The sequence below is a fragment of the Alligator sinensis genome, unplaced genomic scaffold (genome assembly GCF_000455745.1).
Source record: "Alligator sinensis unplaced genomic scaffold, ASM45574v1 scaffold518_2, whole genome shotgun sequence".
NCBI classification, from domain to species: Eukaryota; Metazoa; Chordata; order Crocodylia; family Alligatoridae; genus Alligator; species Alligator sinensis.
Window position 1 is genome coordinate 1 of NW_005842779.1, and position 22,799 is coordinate 22,799.

Sequence of the window (22,799 nt, forward strand, 5' to 3'; positions counted from 1 at the left end):
CCAGGCGGCGGTGGCAGCAACTCGTACAGTGGCGGCTCGCAGCGCCTCAATGGCTCTGCACAAAATGGCCGCCGTCCCGCCCCTTCCGGCGGGAGGCCCCGCCCCCGCCCGCCGCCATTGGGGGAAACGTCCGCTTGCCCCGGAAGTGCTTCCTCCATTGTCCCGCCCCTAGGCGGCGAGAGGACTAATTCTCACTAATTTTTCACGTTTTCACTGTTTCCCTTATAAAGAACGCGTTCCCTGCTTTTCTGTGTAACCAGGACCGTTTTTTAATTATTTACCGTGTCGGTTGCCCTTGACGCGCTCCCCTCAGGCGCGGCAGGGGTCAGACAGAGGGGACTTGGGGCGGGGCCTGGATTGGCCCCGCCCTCCCGCTTCAAGCAAGAGAGGGGCCGGACGCCTTGTTCTCGTCCGGGAGCTGTTGTGTTCTCGCGAGACTGTCAGCTCAGTTCAGGGCTGTGTGAGCTGTGCTGCATGCAGAGCCCTGGAGCTGGCAGGGTGCAGGGGGGCAAACTAGGAGGGCAGCAAACAGGGACCCCCTTGTTATTCAATAAAAAGCACTTTTTTATTTTGTAGCCAATCCCATGATTTTTTAAATAATTTCTGAACTCTCAGGATTTTTGGCATTCAAGTCTGTTTCAGGAAAATGAAAAACTTATATAGCTAAATAAATAAATAAATAAATATGTGTGTATATCGAATTAGGTATATATATAATTTTATATAATATATATATATATATATATAATTTACATATAATTATATACATATACCTAGTTATACACACACCCACACACACACACATACATAAATATACACACACACATATATGTGTGTGTGTATATATGTATATATATATATCAAATTAGATATAATATGAATATAATTATATGTAAAAGATATATATATAAAATTAGCTATATAAGTTTTTCACATTCCTGAAACATAGATTTTAAGAATAATGCCAAAAATCATGAGCTGGCAATACTGCAGCTTTCATAGATTGCTATCTAAATTGCACAGCCATTCGACTGCTTCAGGGACAGCTGCGTGCGTTGATGCTAGATCGCCATGAAATTATCTAATCAGACAATCCTTCGCAACGTGTTGCACCGCCTGAAAAATCGCACCACAATTGCAACCTACTCTGTGAGGCGGCAACGTTTGCCCAGGGCTGAGCGAAGCGTGCGGGAGTCTGAGATGCCGCGTGTCACGTACAAAGGGAGTTGACTGTGAAATGGGTCCCCAGATGTCGGCCCGGCGTGCTGCCGCCTTCCCTCCATAAGGCCAAAGAAAAACACAAAAGACCCAGGAGCTCTTCCTAGTGTCCAAAAGGGACAAAGAGAAGAATCTGCCCTATAAGCCACTTTGCCGATTGTCACAATTTTGCATCTATGCATCATGACCTAGCAACAGGCTTTTTACTTTGGGGGGCACTGAGTCAAATCAGAGATTGACATTCTTCATTTTCCTTATATTTTATAGTTTATTTACATTGACATTATATTTTACTCAGCAATCAGAAAATCCCGATTGTAAGGATTGCTTTGAATCTTACTGCGTTACCTTTTGGTAATTTGCCGAAAAAAGGCCAGCTTGGTGGGAAACTGCAAAATGTTGATTTGCATCAATCTACCCTTTATACTACATTTTGCATGCGTCTTGATTAACCAGGAGGACACCGATATATTTCTATACATTCATTTAAGCAACCGCATACTTTAAAATACATTCACTCATACTCTTTAATTTTTTGTATGTTCTGCTAGTAAACAAAACGATTCATTCCTTTCCGCGAGATGCTTATTCACGTATTACTTTTGATTTGTTTCCATCCCACACTTGAGGCGTCAAGGAGCCTCTCCCCGCCCGGCGCGCTGCGGAGTGCTCCTGCCAGCCGGACTACACCTCCCAGAATGCACGCGACGGCAACGTTATCGACACGCGCTGGCCCCTCCCGTCTGGTCGATTAAGGCGGGGCGCGGGGCCTGCCGGGAAGGAGGCGGGAGGATTTCAAGGCGGGATGGAGGAGAAGCTGGTCCGGGTGAGGGTGTCGTGTCCCGTCCCGTCCCCTCCCCTGGGCCGGCTGCTTTCCCTAGGCCCGGAGCTGCGGGCGCAGGATGGGCAGCTCGGGGAAGAGCGCGGCCGCCCGGGCCCTTGGGGAGCTGAGTTCGGGGTCGCGCGCCGCCCCGCAGGGAGTTGCTTGGGGCCGGATCTGCCAGGTTGTGTTGCCCTCCGAGGCCTAGCCAGGCAGCGCGAGCCAGCCCGCACCCGGTGCCTTGGTCTGCAGGCTACAGACCAGCCACCCCCATCCTGACATCCCGACAGCCCCCTGCCCTGCCCTCTGCCAGCGTGGCTGGGGCCGGTCTCCATGGCAACCTCAGCCTCGAGCTTTCCCATACCTCTGGGGTTTCCACGGAGACTGGCCCGGCCATGCGGGCAGGGGCGGCTGGGTAATGGAGCCCGGCTGCGGGCTGGATCAGCTGTTTTGCGCACCCTTGGTGTTGCCCCTCCACTCAGGGTTGCCGTACTTGGGGTCAGGAAGGTGTTTTACCCCATGGGCAGATGTGTGTGTGCTGGTCAGAGCGGTTTTGCCTTTCTCTAGTGGCGCGCTCGCTACCTGGGATCTTCTGAGCATATGTTACGAACCTTTTGTAAAAGCAGGACCTTGGCTGCCCTGGTCTCCCTGCTTTATCTATGGCAGACGAAGTTGTGTCTTATTGTCAGGGTTGAAAGCAGCTGAATGAAGCATTTTAGATGATGGATTTGTATAGGGTGGTTTGGATAGGGATGATTCTGCTTCAGGCAAGGGGCTGGACTAGACCTATGGAGGGAAGTCCTTTCCACTCTGACTTCTCTGTGATTCATGAATCCTGCAAGCTGTGTGGGTACTGGGATAATGGGGCACTGCTTGATGTTTCTGTTGTTTGGTTTGCTAGTCAGAGCCCAAACGGACTAGATTGCTACACCTGCCTGCGCAGGTCATAGCATCATAGGAAATTAGCGTTGGGAGGGACCTCAAGAGGTCGCATCTAGTCCAACCCCCTGGTCAAAGCAGGACCATCCCCAATTAGATCACCCCAGCCAAATCTTTGTCTAGCCAGGTTTTGAAAACCTCCACGGGTGGAGCTTCCCCCACCTTTCTGGGCCACCTGTTCCAGTGTTTTACTATTCTCCTAGTGAGAAAATTCTTCCTAATTTCTAACCTAAACTTCCCTTGCTGCAACTTGAGCCCATTGCTCCTTGTTCTGTCATCTTCCACCACTGAGAAAAGCCCAGCTCCATCCTCATCTAGATTTTGTCTGTCCATATCCCTCCTAGCATAACCATTTCTCCAAGGCACGCAGGCTGTCACAAGCTTTCCTACCATCTAAGAGCAGTAGGTGCTTCTTACTGCTACAAATTGGTATATAAGAGCCACTTTGTACTTACTCTGGGATAGCTGCGCATCTGCCCATCCTAAAAATGATGCAGGTCATGCGAATATATATTTGTCTGTCCAGGGCCTAACCCTGCTTGAGCTCAGTTTGCGCCAGTGCTTCTATCATTGCCTATTGTTGGCCTCTTATTATTGAAGCAATTTCCCCTTGAAGTGTGGGCAAGATTTGACAAACAGGACTAGGATTCATGTTCTGTACTCTGCTCTTTATTTCCCCTGCATTACACTGATCTGATTATTTCCTTCCACATTCCTGGCAGGTTACTTTATGGCTAAAAAAAGTGTATGGGGACCAGCCCATTCCACAATACAAAGTGAACGCACGGTCTGTTGACATTTTGCACCAACTTGCAGAATGCAATGAAACCAGGGACAGGGACATCTCTCTGCTGATGGATGACATGAAACAGAAGACAGCGGAATATGGATTAGAAGGTAAGCTTGGAACTTTGGGTTCTGATTACAGGAAATGGACTTATAAAGTTGTTAACTTGTTATAAAAAGATGCCAGTAAGCTATGATTTCACTCCAGTACTTCTGTACCGTGTCACACACTACATTGAAAAAATGCTTTCCTCCCAACAAAACTATCTGATGATGCCAGGCTGCCCAATAATAGCTTCTTGGATCAGCTCAAGCAGACTGTAAATACAGACCAGCAGCTTTAGCCACTGAACTTCCCCAAACTGCAAGGCTGGATAGTGAAGCTCTGAAATAGCAGTGCTAAAAGCAGAAGGGTGCTGGTGATGGGGAAAGTGGTGTTCAAGTGCCTGAAACAATGCAAGTCTCCTACTAGTTGAGTGCTTTTGGATTTTTTTGAAAGAGCAGTGCTGCTATTCACTAACTTCTCAGGTAATTGCAGAGAGAGTGTTGGGTAACATGCAGTGCAAATATCTCTTAAACTGAGCAGATCAGGCCATCATCCTAATTTTATTTTAACATTTCCAATACTGAAGAGACATCCCTTGCAAGGTTTTCACTTGATACCCTTCTCAGTCTAACACCCACTATGGGCGAGTACCCTTTCTGTTATAGTCTATCTCGTGACAAGCCAAAGCCAGGCTGAGCCGGGGAGATTCTTGTTCCCCAGATGACACCAGAATGAAAGGACTGGAGCAATTCTGCCTTCAGGCCCTGGAAACAGGGTCTGTCTTAGACCCCAGAATTCTGCAGCCAGGATGAGATCTGGTGTGAAGGATAGTTGGGGAGTGGAGGGAGGGACAAACAGCTGTGAGGATGCTGCAGGGGTCTCCCTGGGGGGCCGGAGCAGCGTGTGTGGGAGGCTGCAGGAGCTGAACCACCTGTTCCATGCGTGAGGGAAGCAAGCAGAGCACAGAGGTGAGCCCTAGCTGATTAAAGGGGAAGCACCTGGGGCTGGGAGTTGGTGAGTGGGCTTAGCCCTCTCTCCTTGTAGTGGACCCTTGCATGGGGGATCCTGAGGGGAGACCAGCTTCAATTAGTGAGAGTGCAGCTGAGGACAATGTGGGGGGGAGAGTGGCACACTGGAGAAGCTCTAACTAAGTGTCAAAGGGCCGTGGGAATGAGCAACCAGGAAAGTAGACCCAGCAGCCTTGTCTGAAGGGCAGAAAGGGGTGTTATGGGACAGGTTGGTTATGTTACAGGAGGCCAAGCAAGGGCATCGGGCATCGTCGGGAGCAGGGCCCCGGGGCCATCAAGGGAGCTCCCATTGCACCCGCACCTGATTACGCTTGCCTGAACTAAGACAACTTCAAGGCAACAGCAGTCAACTGAAAGACTGCTATTCTGGGCATCTATGACAGACCTACCCGGCCTGTATCATCATTTTACAAATGAAGTGATGTCCCTGTTTTTGTTTCTTTCTCGTTTTGGATGCACATAAGGTTGCTTTACTGTATAGGGAATAGATCTACTGTCGTTCTACCAGGGGTGTGATCATCAGCCTATATGTGTACCTATATTGTTATGAAGTTGCATATATTTATAAGCATTAAGTTAGTTAGTACTATTCCATAAATTAATGGAGTCATGAATTAAACCTTAGAACAGGTAGCAGTGTATGTATATGAATATAAATGTATGCATGTAATCATTTGAATATAAATTAATACACATCTCTTGTAAATGGTTATCTGTTGTGTCAGAGTGCTGTTATAGGAGGTGTCCCCATACTGGGATCCTGAGGTTCCTCACTAGCCCAAAGGAACCAAAAGGATAGATTTAGCTGGTGCCCCAGGATTCCACAAATTGCCACTGGCAGTGGTTAGCGCCCTGTGGCAGGGTGTTACGATATTGTAACATAAACTATAAGCATTGAAAAAACATTGGTGGCAGGAATTTTTCATGTGCGTCTTTCCAGTGAGGCTCCATCAAATAAACACTAATATACTTGTAGATATTTGCAAAATAATACACAGCGTACTGGGCTCTTTACTGCATCTTATCAGATTGTGGTCGGGCTCTTTGCTTCAACAAACTTGCAGAATAATGTAGTGTTCCGCATCTTTGAAAGAAGAAGGAGGAATTTGATCTGGGGAGCAGTCACTAGCTGTTACGATATAACTTGGATTGGCACACTTCTGCAGCAGTGTAGATAAGCTAAGCTACTGAGTGAAGCAGGGTAAAATTGCAATGATTTGCAATGCATTCATTGCTGCAGAAGCATGTAGAGGTAGCAGTGCTGTTGTAATAGTTTATACCTGTATAACTGTTAAACCTGTCCACTGTCTTAGTATTGAGTGTGTACAATGCTATGTATGACTTCACAAATATTAAGTAATGACTCCTGTGTTTTTGCAGCCAACTACCTACAGGATCTTCTCGCACAAAGCGTGAACCTTTCCTTGACCTGTCTGTCCAAGATGGGCACCCACTATTTGAATGCACTGGTAGATAGTGCAATGGCACTTGAGACAAAGGACACTTCCCTAGCAAGGTAACTCTTCCCACACGTTTTGGTGTTCCTAAAAGGGCAATCTAAGTCAGTGGTTGTCCAACCTTTGCAGACTAGAGGCTACAAGCAGAACTTTGGGGCCAGTTCTCTGCCTCTGTTCCACTCTTATGCTACCAAAATACCATCAAGAAAAGGAATGGGAACCATCCACAAGTCTCGTCCTGGGAGGTTCTTCTGATGTGGGGGAGCCTTAAGAGATGTACAGATGGCACAGGCTTCTCCTGTGCCTCCCTCTCTGCAGCCCCTGCTTCTGAAGATGGAGTGAACCCAGGCAGGAGGCTGCAGTATCTGGCACTCTGACTACCTCTGTCTGGCATATGGTTCATTGGGCTCTCCTGCCAGCTGGCACATGACAGTAGCTCCCAGACTGTTCTAACATGGGTTCAGGCAAAGAACTGGGAAGCTCTAATTGACTATTTATTCTTAGTTGATTCCTTTCCCTCACCCCTGAGTTGCATTGCAGGGGAATGGGAGCCGTCCTTGACCAGTATGGCTGTGAGAAATGGCACTGTTCTGTTTCGCCTTGAGTTTTGACAGTTCGATGGAACAGCGGTCTGTTTCGAATTTCATTTAGATTTGAAACAGCTGTTTCGTTCCGTTCTGCGGAAACAGGCTGTTTTGACATTTCGCTGGGGATGGTGAGTCAGCCCAGTTGGGCTAACTTCCCACCCCCAGCGCTGCCATCAGGCAGGGGATGGGAAGTTGGCCCAGCTGGGCTGACTCTCTGCCCCCCTGCCTGATCAGAGCGCTGGGGAGGGGAACTGAGCCCAAGCTCAGTTCCCTTTCCCCTGTGCTGTTATCGACTTCCTAGCCCAGCAGCGGAGATGGGGAATGCCAGGGCTGCACTCAGCTGGTGCTGGGAGCGCAGCTGTAGTTCTCCTCTGTCTCTCACCACCTTGCTGAGGGCTTTGAAACTTGAAATGTTTCGCGGCCCTTCATTTTGATTTTGATTTGACTGCTTCGAGCTCAAAATGAGCCAAAATAGTGTTGAATTGAAACAGCTGGTGACATTTCGCACAGCCCTATTGGCTAGCCCCCAGTCTCTGTAGAGAAGCAGGTAAATTGTGTAGCTTGATGCAGACTTGGTTTCAGCCGAGTCGGGGCCTGGGGCCCAGAGATGGGTGGAGGTTATGAGGGGTAAAGCCTGGGTTGAGGGATTGGAGCCCAAGAGAGGCTGAAGCCAGAACAGGACCAAGGGCCCAGAAACAGGCTGTGGCCAAGAGCCTGGTGGGCAGATGGCCAGAGGACCCCAAAAAATGAATCCAGAGTAAGATCTGTAAGGCATGAGCATGACAATGGGGGTGGCTGAAAGCCACAGTTAAAGCCCTACGGCAAGTTAGTGACCAAAGGAACAGAGGGCTGGTAAGGCCTGCTAAGTTAGAAGCGGTGCCAGTGAGGCACAGAATGGGATAGCAGATTTTGGGTATCCATTGTCAAGAGGCAGACCAAGGGCATCTGGCAAAGCAGGAGAAGCTCGATCAAGTACAGTCTCAGGAGATACTCAGGAACTCTGGGGAACAGCCTCCCAATATAAAATACAGTTGCATCAAGGTGTACCAGGCAGAACAGTGAGGTTGCCTTGAGTAGCAGGAGTGGGGATAGGTTCAGGTACCAGGAGGTGCCACAGCTGCCTTCAGAATCGGTCCTGCTACAGACCCCTTCTTCCTTTGTTCTTCTTCTCCCTACTTCAGCAGTTGCGCTTGGGCTGGCTACCAGCCTCCACCACAACATGGCTGCTTTTCCAGTGTCTGTGCAAGTTTGATTGTAAAATATACTGAGATGAAAGGAGCTACGTAAATGTAGAATGTATCATACAGCCATTAAAATGTTAGGCTGTATCTCACTACAGTATTTAGAAGTTCTTAGTTATTTGAGAGGTATAGGTACCAATCAGTCTGTTGAAACAAGATAGTTTCAACATACTGATTGACAGCCATTGGGTTTGCTACTATACAAGAGCAAACTCAAGAAATAAAAGGGAGAAAATAAATGATTTTTATAAGCTTCAGGATCAGATGATACCACTTTCTAACCATGCCCCTGAAATCTTTTATCTTGTTAGCTTCATCCCTGCTATCAATGATTTGACCTCAGACTTGCATAAAGTGGAATCGAGGAATAGAGAATTGGAACTTGAATTGACCACCTTTAGGGAAAAGCTAACCAAAGCACTGGTGCTAGAAAAACGTCTTCAGGAGTGAGTAAGGGGAAGCAACATGGTGGAGGGGAAGGAGGTGGAAATGGGAATTGTTTTTATTGGTCTCTGAAATGTTGCATGTTGACTGTGTTCGGTAAAGATGAATTTTCAGTTTTAAAACGCATGCCTGTAGTTTACAGCAACTTTTATAATGTCAGTTGCAGGACCTTACAGTAAATTGATTTCAAATAGGACCTAGACAGACAAATGCATAGTCTAGTATAAAACCAGTTCTGTACATTGATGTAGCTTACTCTAGAATTGGAATGGAAAGGTGTGCAGCTATTATAACACATCAGTAGATGGTAGAGAAGCAAGTCAAATTTTATGTTGCTCTGAGAGAGTGTACGGGTGTCCTGGCTTTTCATGAAGACACCTAGAGATCAATGGGACTATCCCAGGACCTTGGGAGTCTGTGGACATGAAAATCTCACCTTGCTGATGGAGTGATCTGTTGTGGACTGAATGAAACTTAGTTTTCTACTTGACTTTGGCGCTCTGGGATGCTTATGTGAGGGCTTAATTTAGATGAAAGTTAGTGAATTGCATACACTGACCCTGACTTTTCTTTCTGAAAAGCAACTATTCTCTCTTTCTTCTGAAAGCGACCTTAAGAAAACAGAAGAACATGTAATGGTGGAAAAGGCCAAAGCTGACAGCCGAACCCAAAACATGAAGTTCCTGAAGAACAAATCTGAGGACTTCAAATTCAGGATCAAGGCTGCAGAGGTTGGTGTAAAGGAACTTGCATTGTTATTGTGAAAGGTAGGCATTGCCTTGTCAAACTGGGCCTTAACACACAGACTTTCACTAACCTGCAGATGCATTCCTGGAGCTTCTCAGCCTCCCACAGTGGGGAGTCTGCTTCAACTGTCGCACTTTTTTATGGGGGGGGTGCAGTGTAATGTGCATTGTATATTAGTTCCTTAATTGTTTCTGAAACCCAGTATTGAGCTAATTAGGTGTTTTATGAGAAATTAAGCTTCCCAGCACTGCTGTAATTTTTGTCATCCTCCTTTGGGCAGACTGGCAATGTATGATAGTTGACATCCTACTCATGGCCTTATCAGATCTTGAGTCATGCTGGCTTTTTTTTTTTATTTATTTATTTTTTTTAGAAAGGTACATTGCTTTTATATGAAGCTTTGTAACAACTAACTCCATATTTAAAATTGCATTGATATTTGCACTTAACTACACGTTCTTGCTGCCATAAACCATTTTTGTTTCCCTCTGTGCTTTACTTTCGTAAGTAAGCAGTAAAGCATCTTTGTGCACTTGGTGTAATAGAGCCCCAGACCACAGGGTTCCTTGGGGGCTGGATCTTCCAGTAAGGTGAGTGGTGGTGGCATTAACCTCCCATTGCTTGTCCCTCTGCCGAAAACACATCCCTAGAAGGGCTCCATATCCCAGAGTTTGATAGTAGGACTCTCCTTCAACTTCCCAGCTTCTCCAAAAGGCCTGTATGCCACATCTTTGACACCCATAGACTACCTCTGTGTGTTTCCATAAAAGAGCAGGATTCACTACAGACTGAAGGAACTGTGGTGTTTGGTTTTTTTTTTTCTCTTGTAGGAGCAGCTTGTTGCCAATAGGATGGATCCCTCCCTGACACATGAGTCATTAGTGAGCCTCTCAGAGGTGGGTGTTTTTTGACGAGATGGACCTTTGGTCCTTTGGGTAATTTAAAGAAAGAACATTATCCATGGGGATACACGCTGCTTTGTGATCAGTCCAACACAAAATGACACATCCAAATGCTTGTAAAATTGTGGCCGTGTCCTTTCAAATTGTGATCCAAACTTTACATCTTGATTCCTCATCTATTTATCTGCATATAATGGTTTAAATGTAATGCAAAATCATGAAGGGTTAACTTGTTAAAAGGACGTTTTCACAAGTCACTTTGTTTCTAAAAAACATGCTTCCTGTGTTACTCATTAACAGTTCTGTGATGATGAAGCCCATAGGATATGGGCTATTTTTTCCTCATAACAGGACTATCACTATTTAGTACTGTAACACATTTTCAAACGGGTGAAATACTTTTCACCATTCTTGATGTATTATTTCTTGCATAGCTTGAACAATGAAAATAGCCACATTATTCTCATGAGCCAGTCCCCTGGGAAACTATTTGCACCCCACAATGTGTCAAGCAGAATGTTTTTATTGGACTTAAATCTATCAATAACACTTCTTCATAAGGTATAGGTACCTTTTTAAATATAGGCATCTGTAACATACGAGTTTGAATCCAGCATCATAATGCATGATGGTTTCATTTTTAATTTTTAGAGGAAGGGACTGCTCTGAAAAGCATTTGGTTTTTCATTATAAAGAATTAATTCCTCTTCATCCTTTTGCATGGGTACAGCCTCAGAAGTAACAGCAGAAGCTTCCCATGCCACTACAACTATCTGCTTCAGCCCTGTCCTTTTAGGACAACCTCAAGGTGTGCGAGTGAAACAACACACTCTTTTTGGTTTATTTAGTCATTGGCCTCCGAGATAGCTGAAAAGGGGCTGCACAGCCAGTTGTAGTGGTACTTCTTTTTTGTAAGAAGAATATCTGCCCTCTGGGTTTTGGACTGAAATTGCCATCTCCTTTCCTAGAGATCAGGAAACTGAGACCGGCTGGGAGTGCTCCCTGAAAAGAGATTGTATGTTTTCGTAAGGGAAAATTCCATATTTACACCAGTGTCTAATTTTTACTGGGTATGACTAAATTAACGATTGAAGATTTTTAGATTCTTAGTAGGACACTGGGCCTCCTTGTAACTTTAAAACGTCTAGGAGTTCAGAAATGCTTTTGTTAACTTAATGTTTGTTTAATTGATCTGCATCACTAACTCCAAATTAGACTGTGTAATATAACCATCTGCTTTCCTCTGTTCGCAGAAACTAGCTGAACTAAAGCAGCAGACCAGGCCTTTGAAGAAGAAACTGAAGTCCTACCTGGACTTAACGCCTGTAATTACTTTACTATGTTCTGGTTTTCACACAGTTTTTAGATAGATACACATACAATGCAATAGCAGAAGTTTCACCGTCTGCCTAATTTCTGCAGTGGCATTATGTTTAGAGCTGCAATATTATACATATAATCGCTTATATGGAAGTAGGTTTTGTTACAACGACCTTAACAGACTCATAGTTGTGCTGTTTCCAAATCTCTGTGACAATTCCATAAATAAATTGTCTAGACAGAGGATTGTGCTTCAACAGAAGGTTATTTACACATCGATCGAGGCCCATGGAAGTAAATGGCTCTGCTGGAGTGATTTTTTTTTTTTTTTTTTTTTTTTTTTTTTTAAATCCTCTGTTACCATTGATGCATAGGAATATGACCCAGATAAAACATTTTGGTGAGCTAGGCATCAAGGAGAATTAGCTGGGAAAGTTTGGAGAAAAATAAAATATCTGAAGACTTATCAATATATTTAGAAGGTGTATAAATCATGCTTTGGATCTGCTGGTACATTGTACTACTCCCATTGTTCATTTGAATGGCAGTATAAATGGTCACAGTACTTGGAGAACCTTGCCAAGATTTAAAAACACAGGTCCCAGGTGTAGGTGCTTAACCTGTATTAAACACTTATTTAAGTGTCCTGACATGTGGAAGTGTTCAGCACTCGACAACTTCCTTTAACTTTGGTGGGAGGCTTGGATGTGCTAGTACTTTGTTAGCTGTTCTTTGGAGAGTGGGGATACCAGCAAAGTTTTCCATAAAGCAGTCTTTGTGTATGGAAGAAATCGGTAGACGTAAACTAGGAAAGATCCTTGTTATCGGAGACCATTTTAGCTAACAAGAACATTGCAAGAAAATGTCACTTGTTTAAAGAAACTGGAGCCAACTAGTCATCTGTTAAGTCATAAAGTGAAAAGAATCCAACCGCCTCCCTGTGCATGAAGCTGATGGCTTACTGCTTGGCGGACAGTCTGCAGCACTTGCACAGCTCCTCTGGAAGCCGATGAATTGCTAAACTGGCATTCCTTTCTCAAATCAATAGTGAAGGATCTTCCCTAGGGAAAGTGCTGCAGCAGTTACAGGTGATGCAGGGATGGTGACCTAGTCTTACACCAATAGTTCTCAGCCTTTTTGGACTTGAGGCACCTTCCATAATTTCTGTGGATTAAGAGGTACCCAATTTCAAAAACAAATTTATGTATTACAGTGCTTACTGTGTTGCAGAGGGGCTTGGCAATTGAGGGTAGAAAATTGTCCAGGCAGGGACAAACCTGGCCTGTGTCCATCTGCTTATTTCATCACATCTCACTTGTCTCCTTACATTCTCACGTTACTGCACCCTTCAAAAAATCTGGCAGCACCCCAGGGTGTCCTGACTCAGTAGCTGAGGATCGCTGGTTTGAGATTTGCACTTCTGTCTGTCTTGGCTACCTAACATGGCCTCTGTTGGTATAGTACCCGAGTGCCTTACAACACTCGTGGGAAGCAGTACTCTGACTTTTACATGTGGGGAGCAGAAGCACAGACACATTTAAGTAGCTCCCCACCAAGTCATACAAATTCAGTCCCATCTCCAGCCTCCACAGATCTCCCACATCCTTGGAGAGGGTTTTGCCCATGTGCCTTTAGCATAGTTTTTAATTTCAGTATGTCTTGTAGGTACATTGACCTCTTTTTGAAGGTCTTGCACCTAGGAGCTGCATATCGAGATCATTTGTTTAAACCATTCCATTGTAGCCCTCACTTCCCTGTCTGCCTTCATTAAAATTGGGGGTTGAGGGAGCCCCTTGATTCAAGCTGAAGAACCATCACCTTTACTTAACATACCCTTTTTCTTTTTAGAATCCTTCCCTTGCTCGAGTAAAGATTGAAGAAGTAAAGCGGGAGCTGGTAAGTGGGGTTTGTTGCTAATGGAGATTTAAAATGCATGCTGTTGCTTTCAGAACAAGCCCAACACTCCCAATTCTTATATGCATTTGGTTGGTTGAGGGTTTATCTCAGATTCTAGTTTTGATGCACTCCAGAGAATAAGATCTAGATGAAACTATGGCTCAGATAAAATGGAAATGATGCTTGTTGATGAGATGAACAGGCCGAGGAACTAATTGTCTGCATGCCCCCTTGGTGGTGCTTTTGCTATTCGTGCTATTGACTGCATTGCCACTCTCAGATTCCTGAAGGGTGGTGGAGGCACTTGGTGCTTTTTGCAGTCAGTAGCTGGACTGGAGGACAAACACTCCTCTTTGATAAGGACCATGCAGATGACATCTGTGCTCTGTCACCTCCTGGCTTGACTGATGTTAAGTACTTTATTCAGAGCTACCTTTTGAAGCCCTTATGGGGTTGTAGCAGCTTACCCCATGAGTATCCAGGACCACTGTGAACATGAAACTGCTGCTCAGAATCGATGTCTCCCCAGTAGTACAGCACAGAATGAAAAATTGTCTTGGGGAACAACGTTTCAGATCACCTTTTGTTTCAGAAATATGTCTTGTCTTCAGCAACAGCAGAACTTTTCCCCTTGGAGTTTTGAGTGACCTAGCAGTGTTGAGTTGCCTTTCAGAGAAGGATGTGAAGCCCATGAATTTCTTTCAGCATTCGATTAGCTGTTTTTTCCATGTGCCTGATTTGTATATTTAATATTAGTTTTATACAAAGCAGAAAGGCAGGGTAGAGAGTGACTGAATCAGACACGTAAGCTTTTGTGAGCAGAAGGTCACTGACACATCTCTGATTTAGTATATAAGGCATATCTCTACCTTGCTTTTCTGCCTGACTTCAGACTGACATGGTTAACTACATCTCTTAGTACTGTAAGGGTTAAGGCATAGCCATCGTTCCCATTCTGTGCGTCATACCACAGAAGAATGAGAGATTCTACCATGGACTTGTCCCTTGCCAGCTGCTTGGTTCTAAAAATGTTGCATTCCTACAACCACAAAGCACAGGTCACTGGTATCCAAGGTATGAAGTCTGTGATGACTACTGAGATAAATCTCTTTGCTGCCATGGTGACAGACATAGATGTTCATGTAACAAATATGTTTTTGGCTTATTTATCATTCATAGACAATGGAGGCATAAAATGCTGTATCTTTTTTATATTTAGGAATTGCCCTGGGAACAAGATTATAATTTTTTTTTTTTTTTAAATACTGTGTACCCTTTGGATCATCATGAGAACTAGTAATCCTCACTTCTTGGTTCTTGGACTCATGCATTTTTTACTACTTCTATAAGATAATACATGCTGAACTTGCTCTCAAATGGCTGCTTGTAGAACTGAGAGCTTCGGGTTCACTCAGAATCCTAGTCATTTATTTGAGTTAATAAATACACAAAATATCCATATGGGTTTATCTGATGCATACTGATCTAACAGATGTGAACATTTATTTCCATTCTTACTGACTTCTTTCTTTTTCTCTCCCACTAGAATGCTCTTGAGGAGGAGTTCTCTGCAAAAGTAGACATGTTGGCACTTTCAGTCCCAGAACCCAGAAAACACCAATTTATGTAAACCTGCCTGCCTGGAACAGGTCGGGGGGGGGGTTGTTGCTTTTTTTTTTTTTTTTTTTTTAATTGTAGATCTTTTGGATTTCTAAACCTATTGGACTTATAAATATTGTCTTGTCACTTATAAACTGTGTGCTTGCAAGCAATCAAGCTGTTTTTTTCAAAGATTTGCATAACTTTGTTCTTGTAAAAATTGTATATTCTTTTTTTTTTTTTTTTTTTTTTCTTCTCAAAGCCTGACAAATAAAACCAGGTTTCCTTCCTTGTCTGATTTTTGCCATAAATAAGGCATTAAAAACTGTAGGTGACCTCCAGATGGCACCGTAGGCAGGAAATAAAACTAGGTCAGTATTTGGGAAGACTTCTTGGACTACATATATATTTTTTTCACTTGGCAGGCAGCTACCCCATTACCCATAGTATCTCTGTCTTGCCTGGCTTCTAGATTTCTGTTCTTAAAATGCTCCTCTCTTTAATGTGGTGGGAATATCTGACCCCAATTGCCTAATGTATCTCAGGTTGACAGATTCTCCTGACTAAATGTATATGTGTGGGGTTTGTGTGTTTTAGTTTTTTTTCTGGAGCCAAATCATCTTTTCTTATGGCCTGACATTTTCATTATGCTTAGGTTGACCATATGCGACCACAGGAAATCTTGGATGCTGCCCCCATCCCCTAAGTCAGTGATGCTGCTGCAGGCAGAGGCAGAGTGGCATAGTGTGCCAGCCTACTCTGCCTACTTCCCAGGCTGCATCCCGTGCCCCTGTGATTTGAGGACACTTGTTTTAACCTTCATCAACTGGCCCATGAAATCTCGGACTGTACTGCCCAAATTGGGACATATGGCCACCCTGTTATGCTTGACCCCAATTCCTTGGCTTTGATCAGGTAGCACCAGATCCTTAGGTAGTGTCCTAGACAAGTACTTGCCAGGCCTCAAGCGACTGTTTAGTTTCTATGTTTGGATGAGACTCAGTGTGTTCAGTCCAGCATAGCCATAGATCATTGTATTCTCTGCTTTTTCCTGCTATTCGCATCCTTTTCTGAAATGAACACAATTGATCTATCCTTAAGGAGAAACTTAACTTCTTTCCTCACTCAAGTATAACTAGCTCCTGTTGAAGACAGTAATGAAAATAAGGTGGTATGGTTCCTTTAACTTATTCCACCTCCAGACCCTCTGAGCCAGTCAGCAAGCGGTGCTTTTTCTGGTGAGGGATACCTGGCTGCCTTGAGGGAAGCAGATTGAGCTCAATGACTCATTGAAAAATCTGCAGATGGTTATGGTTTGCATCTCAAACTAAAACTGAAATCTCCCAGTATTACCTTACTAAGGGGCTGCAGTCTAATCAGAGTGAAAACCATATTTCTTAAGGGTGAGGTTTTGCATTTTAAGGCTTTGTTGATAGATGTTAGGCTGCTGCCCCCTTCCCCTTCTTTATAAGGAATACTTAGTAAATGGAAATATAATATAACTCCAGAGACATCACAGCAAAACAGTTCAGGCATGAGGTAAAGCAATAGCTAGGCAACAAGAACAGACATGCAAGGAAGCACACGGGGCCTCATTTGGACAGCTCCAGATAGGAAAGCATAGAAATATAGAAGCATGGGAGTGGAAGGACCCCAATGGTTACCTAGTCTAATGCCCATGCACAATATGCAGGTACTAGACCACACCAGACATGCCTATCCAGCCTTTTCTTGAAAACTTTGTGAAACACTCCATGAGTTCATGACGAAGCATGTTGCATTATTTGGTTGTTCTTGTAGTTAGGAAACTGGTATAATGGGCCTTGATCAGCTCATTGTCTCCAATGTAGGCATACCTATTTCCTTCAACCTTTCTTCATCATCATTATGCATTTTTTTTTCCTGTTGTGGAAATATGTAAGGACTTCCAATTGATCAGAGCCCAATTGTACCAGGGCACTATACAAATAGCACAAAGGCAGTCCTGATAAAGACAGCTCCCAAGCTCAATCTTAGGCAACAAATGAGAAGAACAAACAGGAGCCTCTATTTGGATCCCTGCAGGGTCATTGCTGTACTAGATTGTAAGAAAGCAGGTGATGGAAAGAGGGGACAATAGGAGAGGAGCTAGTCTTTCCACAGCTTCTGTCTTGTCTTTTGAGGCCATATCAGCACAGGGTCTGAGGCTGGGGCAGTCATGCTTAGATGTGGGTTCTCCGGCAGAATGGCAGCAGCAGCAGCAGCTCTGTGGAGGCTGGAACGTTTTGCCTTCCACCTCCATCGTGACCCTCCTCAAACTTCTCTTCCTTACCGTACAAAGTGATGTCTTAAAGGCAGCATTGAGAGCTGACTCTTGAGTGGTTCTCTCGCCCTACCAGCGAAAGGTGCTGTCTTGCTTGGGCTTTTGAAATGGCAGGATGAAACAATATGATTAGGATTCTTCACACTGGTTGCAGATAGTCTCCATTCTTCATGAGCTTTGGTAGTAAGAGAGAGGATTTCTAAAACATCAGCAGTCTACGTGAACTGTACTACTCACTACCGCGGTAGAGAGTTATACAGGAACAACACTTCACTGAGACATTTTCAGCTGAGCACTAATTTTTGTAACCTTGTTCCATACCTAAGTTTCCAGCGGCAGAACCAACATAAGTGCACACAGCTGCACAGTATGTACAATGCATATACACTGGTAGAGAGCCTGACTACAGTCTTCAGCAAGGGAGGAAGTTTGACTGGAGGGATGTCCAAAGATAGTGGGATGCTACTTGCTAGTGTTAGTGAATGTAAAAGGATGATCAATTATCAAACAACTGGGCCACCTCTTGCACAAGCTGTGCAAATCAGCTGCCAGCTGTGATGTTCTGTGGACCAGCTATCAATAAACATGGTGGAAATCTTTTATCTTAGCAATTAGCTTTTTTTTTTTTTTTATAAAGACTTCTTGGTTCTTCAGTTTTAGAGTACAGGTTTCCCTTGCCCACCACCGTTTTGAGTATCCACACTTCAGAGAAGTAGCAGGTACTGTCGGAAAATGCCCCCCCAGCCCTGCTTGTTCCTCTCACTTCCCCACAGCTCTTACAGCCTTGCTAGTGCCCCTTCCCCCCGACCCACAGCTCCTGCTCCCCCAGCCCTGCTGGTTTTGCCAACCACAGGAACTTTCAAGAACCTGACCCCCCTGGTTGGTGAGGGAAAAACAGCGAGAGAGAATTCATTGATAAGTACATTCATAATTGGAACAATACAACTAAGAATGACCACGTGTCACCTACATGCAAAAAGTTCTCTGCTCCTCTCAATGTACTGGACTAAAATGAATCCAATTTCAGGTAAAAACCCATCTCTTTCTCTGAACGTATGTTGAGCCTAGTTTTCAGAGATGGTGAGTACCTACAATTTCAATGGAAGGTTCCTGAGCCTGTTAAGACTTGCCCATATAATTAGCTTTACATATTACAGTATATGCATTTCCTGGACTTCAGTGGGACTATTCACAGTATATAAAGTTTAGCAGCTATTCTAGTTTTTGTAGGATCACGGTCATAGTCAATAAGAGTTGCAGATAGCTCAAAACTTATCATAGAGTCATACAAGTAGAGTCGGAAGGGACCTTGTAGATCTTCAAGTCCGACCCCCTGCCTGGGCAGGGGGGAAACTGGGCTCAAGTGACCCCAGCCAGGTAGGCATCAAGCCTCTTAAAGACCTCCAGGGCAGGAGCCAGCACCACTTCTCTTGGAAGTTGGTTCCAGATCCTAGCCACCCTGACTGTGAAGTAGTTCCTACGGATGTCTAATCTGAACCTACTCTCCAACAACTTGTGGCCGTTATGTCTTGTTATCCCGGGGGGGTGCTAGGGGAAACAAGGTCTCCCCCAAACCCTTTTGGTCCCCCCTAGTGAGTTTATAGACAGTCACCAGGTCCCCCCTCAGCCTTCTGTTGTGAAGCCTGAACAGGTTCAGGTCCCGTAGCCTCTCATTGTAGGGTCTGCCCTGCTGTCCCTGGATCATGCGGGTGGCCCTCCTCTGGACCCTCCCAATGCTGTCCACATCCTTGAAGTGGGGTGCCCAGAACTGGACACAGTACTCCAGCTGCAGCCTGACCAGTGTCACGTAGAGGGGGAAGATCACCTCCTTGAACCTACTTGAGATGCACCTGTGGATGCACAATAAGGTCCGGTTAGCCCTGCCGACCATGACCTCGCACTGTCGGCCCATGTTCATCTTGGAGTCAATAATGACTCCAAGATCCTTTTCTGCCTCTGTGCTCTCAAGAAGGGAGTTTCCCATCTTATAAGTGTGCTGGTGGTTACTACTGCCCAAGTGCAGGAAACGCATCCTGTTTTTGTTAGCCCACCCCTGCAACCTATCCAGGTCTTGCTGCAGTCTTTCCCTCCCTACCAGCGTGCCCACCTCACCCCAAATTTTGGTATCATCAGCAAATTTAAACAGGTTGCTTTTCACCCCATCGTCCAAATCGCTGATAAAGAAATTGAACAGTGCGGCCCCAAGGACCGAGCCCTGGGGGACTCCGCTGCCCACTTCCCCCCAGGTCGAATATGACCTGTCCACCACCACCCTCTGAGTACAACCCTTCAGCCAATTTGCAATCCATCTGACTGTGTAGGCATTGATGCCACAGTCGCCTAGTTTTTTAATGAGGATGGGGTGGGAGACAGTGTCAAAGGCCTTGCTGAAGTCCAGAAAGACTACATCCACAGTGACACCTGCATCCAATGCTTTTGTGACCTGATCGTAAAAGGCAATCAGGTTGGTCCGACATGACCTGCCCCTAATGAAACCGTGCTGGTTGCCTTTGAGCATCATCCCCGATGCCAGCCCATCACAGATGTGCTCCTTGATGATCTTCTCAAAGAGCTTCCCCAGGATTGAGGTAAGACTGACGGGCCTATAGTTGCCCAGGTCCTCCCTCCTCCCTTTTTTAAAGATGGGGACCACATTGGCTATCTTCCAATCATCTGGCACCTGGCCCGAGCACCACGAGCACTCGTAAAGCCGTGCCAAGGGCCCTGCAATAACCCCTGCTAGCTCCAACACCCTGATACAGTTACGCTTAAGCAGATCTAAAGATATGCATGTACAACACAATGATGATAACTTTGACCCAAATAAATACTGCTTCTCCATCGAGAATATCAACATACAAATAAAATGCATGTTGATGGGGTACAGTGGTAGAGTGGTTAAGGTATATGTTTAATCCCTCCTAAAGCCTGCATCCAGTCAACCCAGCTGAGTCATTCAGACAGAGGTGCTGAAGTCATCTAGATCTGATATCCCAGATTCACAGACGTTTACGGCTGGAAGCGACCTCATGAGCTCATCGGTCCAGGCCCCCTGCTTTGGGCAGGAAGGACTGCTGGGGTCAAATAACCCCAGCAAGGTGTGCGTCCAGTCTCCTTTTGAAGATCTCCAGGGTAGGTGCTTGCACCACCCCCGCTGGGAATCTATTCCACAGTCGGGTCACACAAACCGTAAAGATTTTCCTTATATCCAGTTTGAAATCTTCCTGGAGTTTATGACCGTTTATGCTCTCCCCAGATATATTTGTAAGCTGCCACCAAATCCCCCCGAAGTCTTCTCTTTTCTAGACTGAACAGTCCCGCATTTGTCAGCCTTTCCTCGTATGGCTTGCTCTTCAGCCTCTAATCATTTAAGTGTCTCTTCTCTGGACTCTCAAGCTTCTCCACATCCCAGGTGATATCAGACATATCACCTTTTTTCCCATGTCATTGGCTATAGAAGCTGGCGTGCTTTATGGGCCATTAAGCTTGGAAGGGACTTTGACATGTTAGTGACTCAATGGTTATCTTCAAATACTTATTTGTATGTGTATTGTATATAATTTAACCACAAAGTTACTGTATCCCCTTTTCTTACTAAACGACACATGCAATGCTAGCCTCAAAATACAGATTTTGCTTTACCAAGACAAAAGCAAAAACAATCTGTCAATGTATGAATGAATGAAAAACTTTCCATAAAGGTAATATATAGATCCCCAAATAAAGTTCACAGAAATAAAACAGTAAATCGTACACACACACATTCACACACACAACACAGCTACATGAGCCAGCTTCAGATAATTGTTTTCAATCACAATATGACAATATGCTTTTACTTATGTCATTATTCAAAATTATTTCTAATAATTTTTCTGCATGGAAATTGCTTTTTTGGACATTATTGCTTGCAAAAATCTTCAATGTGATAAGTATTTTCTATTCTTGGAAACAACTCAGTTCTTTCAAAGTTTTCAATTTGAAAAGAACCATTATTTTTTGTAGACAAGGTTCCTTGGGTGAATTTGATATCTTTTATTAGACCAACCCAAATGGTTGGAGAATTATTTTTTGTATCATTTTTTATAATAGTTTTGGGAATTATGTTTAGTTTTTATTAAAATACTTAAACATTTTTTTTTTTTTACCAAACCAAGACCTCCAATTTTTGAAAGCAAAATATGTTCACAGTGTTTTTATAACATCTTCTATGAAAATGTCTATATATGTAAATATAGCGGGTTTTTAAATAACATGTTTACCTTAAAAACACTTCAAAGCAAAATCAAATATAGTATTTTAAGTTTTTTGCAAAACTACTTGTGGCTAGCTGTAGTTTTGAATAGCAATGTAACTTTTTTTATGAGAGTGTAAAAATCACTATTTTTATTTATTGCTTTTAAATTCTTAGGGTTTGTAAAACAAATAAAAAAATTCTAGCCTAGGTTTGTATATCATGTCAGACACTTCAGCTGAGCATACTGGTATAAGTCAGTAGGCAAAACTTATTTTGGCAACAGTACGTATATTAGTAGGGTTTCCTGGCCTAAAATCTCTGCATCCAGGCTATCTTACCTCTTGCATAGCGAAGATGTTGATATTATACCATTTCTTGTTTATTAATAGGCACTTTAAATCTCCATGTATATGCAAACTTCTAACATCCCACGGTCCATATTTCATATTTGTCCAAGGCTTTAGTTTTGGTTTCATAACATTCGTTTTTTTCATGAGATGAGGTTGTTGACCTCATGCCCAGCTCCCAGCCTGGAGGAATAAAGTATTCCTTTTAGTCTGGTCTCTCCCCTTCATTGTGTTTGGCATGGGAGGCCCTGCTGCTAGCTGCCCCATGCTACCACTGACATAGCGCTCAGGGTTATACAGAAAGATGCAAGCCACTCCACTACATCAAACTGGTAATATTTTGGAGTGGAAGCTGAGGTGCAGAGTATCAGACCTTGAGGTAGACCAAGGCCACAATGGGAAGATAACATAAAACTAATCTGGAAGGGACAGGTGATGGTGCAATGAAGTGGAAGGAGATGGCACAAAATAAAAGTGAAGGGTTGTAGTTAAGGCTCCAGCTCCCGGCTGCATTTCACCCGCTCCGCCCGCTGACTCTCCATGCGCTGGGCAGAAGCTGTACATGTGCAGGGTTTTTTACGATTTAAATGAGTTTGTCACATTGCAAACTAAACCACATCCGCGTGTAGTTTAATTTGCAACATGGCATTGCAGCCTTTTGACAGCCTGCCCCTCCCTGCCCCTGCCATGAGAGAGGCAAGCTGAAGGCAGAAGCAGCAAGGGGCCCAATCTGTTTTTTTTCATGGAGCCTGCCCACCTCTCCTGCAGCTGGGGGCCGAGCTGCTGGTGGGCCCTAAGCTGCAGTGGTCCCCAGTCCTTCCTACTGCAGTGGTAGTGCCCCCCAGGGCTGCCCAGGTGGGTGGCTTACAGGCGGGCGGGGGGC

The 22,799-nt window shown here is 44.5% G+C and overlaps 1 protein-coding gene across 3 annotated transcripts; it reads left to right on the forward strand.

Annotated features, from left to right (window-relative positions):
• Positions 1–1,962: 1,962 nt before the first annotated feature.
• HAUS1 (HAUS augmin like complex subunit 1) lies at positions 1,963–16,057 on the forward strand. Of its 3 annotated transcripts, XM_006034855.3 has the most exons (10): positions 2,000–2,222; positions 3,700–3,874; positions 6,218–6,353; positions 8,434–8,568; positions 9,174–9,297; positions 10,144–10,209; positions 11,469–11,540; positions 13,384–13,431; positions 14,978–15,080; positions 15,686–16,047. In XM_006034855.3, exons 1-9 carry the CDS (start codon positions 2,121–2,123, stop codon positions 15,059–15,061), a joined length of 942 nt encoding a protein of 313 aa, XP_006034917.1. In that variant the 5' UTR covers positions 2,000–2,120; the 3' UTR covers positions 15,062–15,080; positions 15,686–16,047. The 3 variants fall into 3 exon arrangements, with proteins under 3 accessions (XP_014380770.1, XP_006034917.1, XP_014380769.1); XM_014525284.2 differs by having other exon boundaries at positions 1,963–2,044; positions 14,978–16,056; XM_014525283.2 differs by having other exon boundaries at positions 14,978–16,057.
• The last annotated feature ends 6,742 nt before the right edge of the window (positions 16,058–22,799 follow it).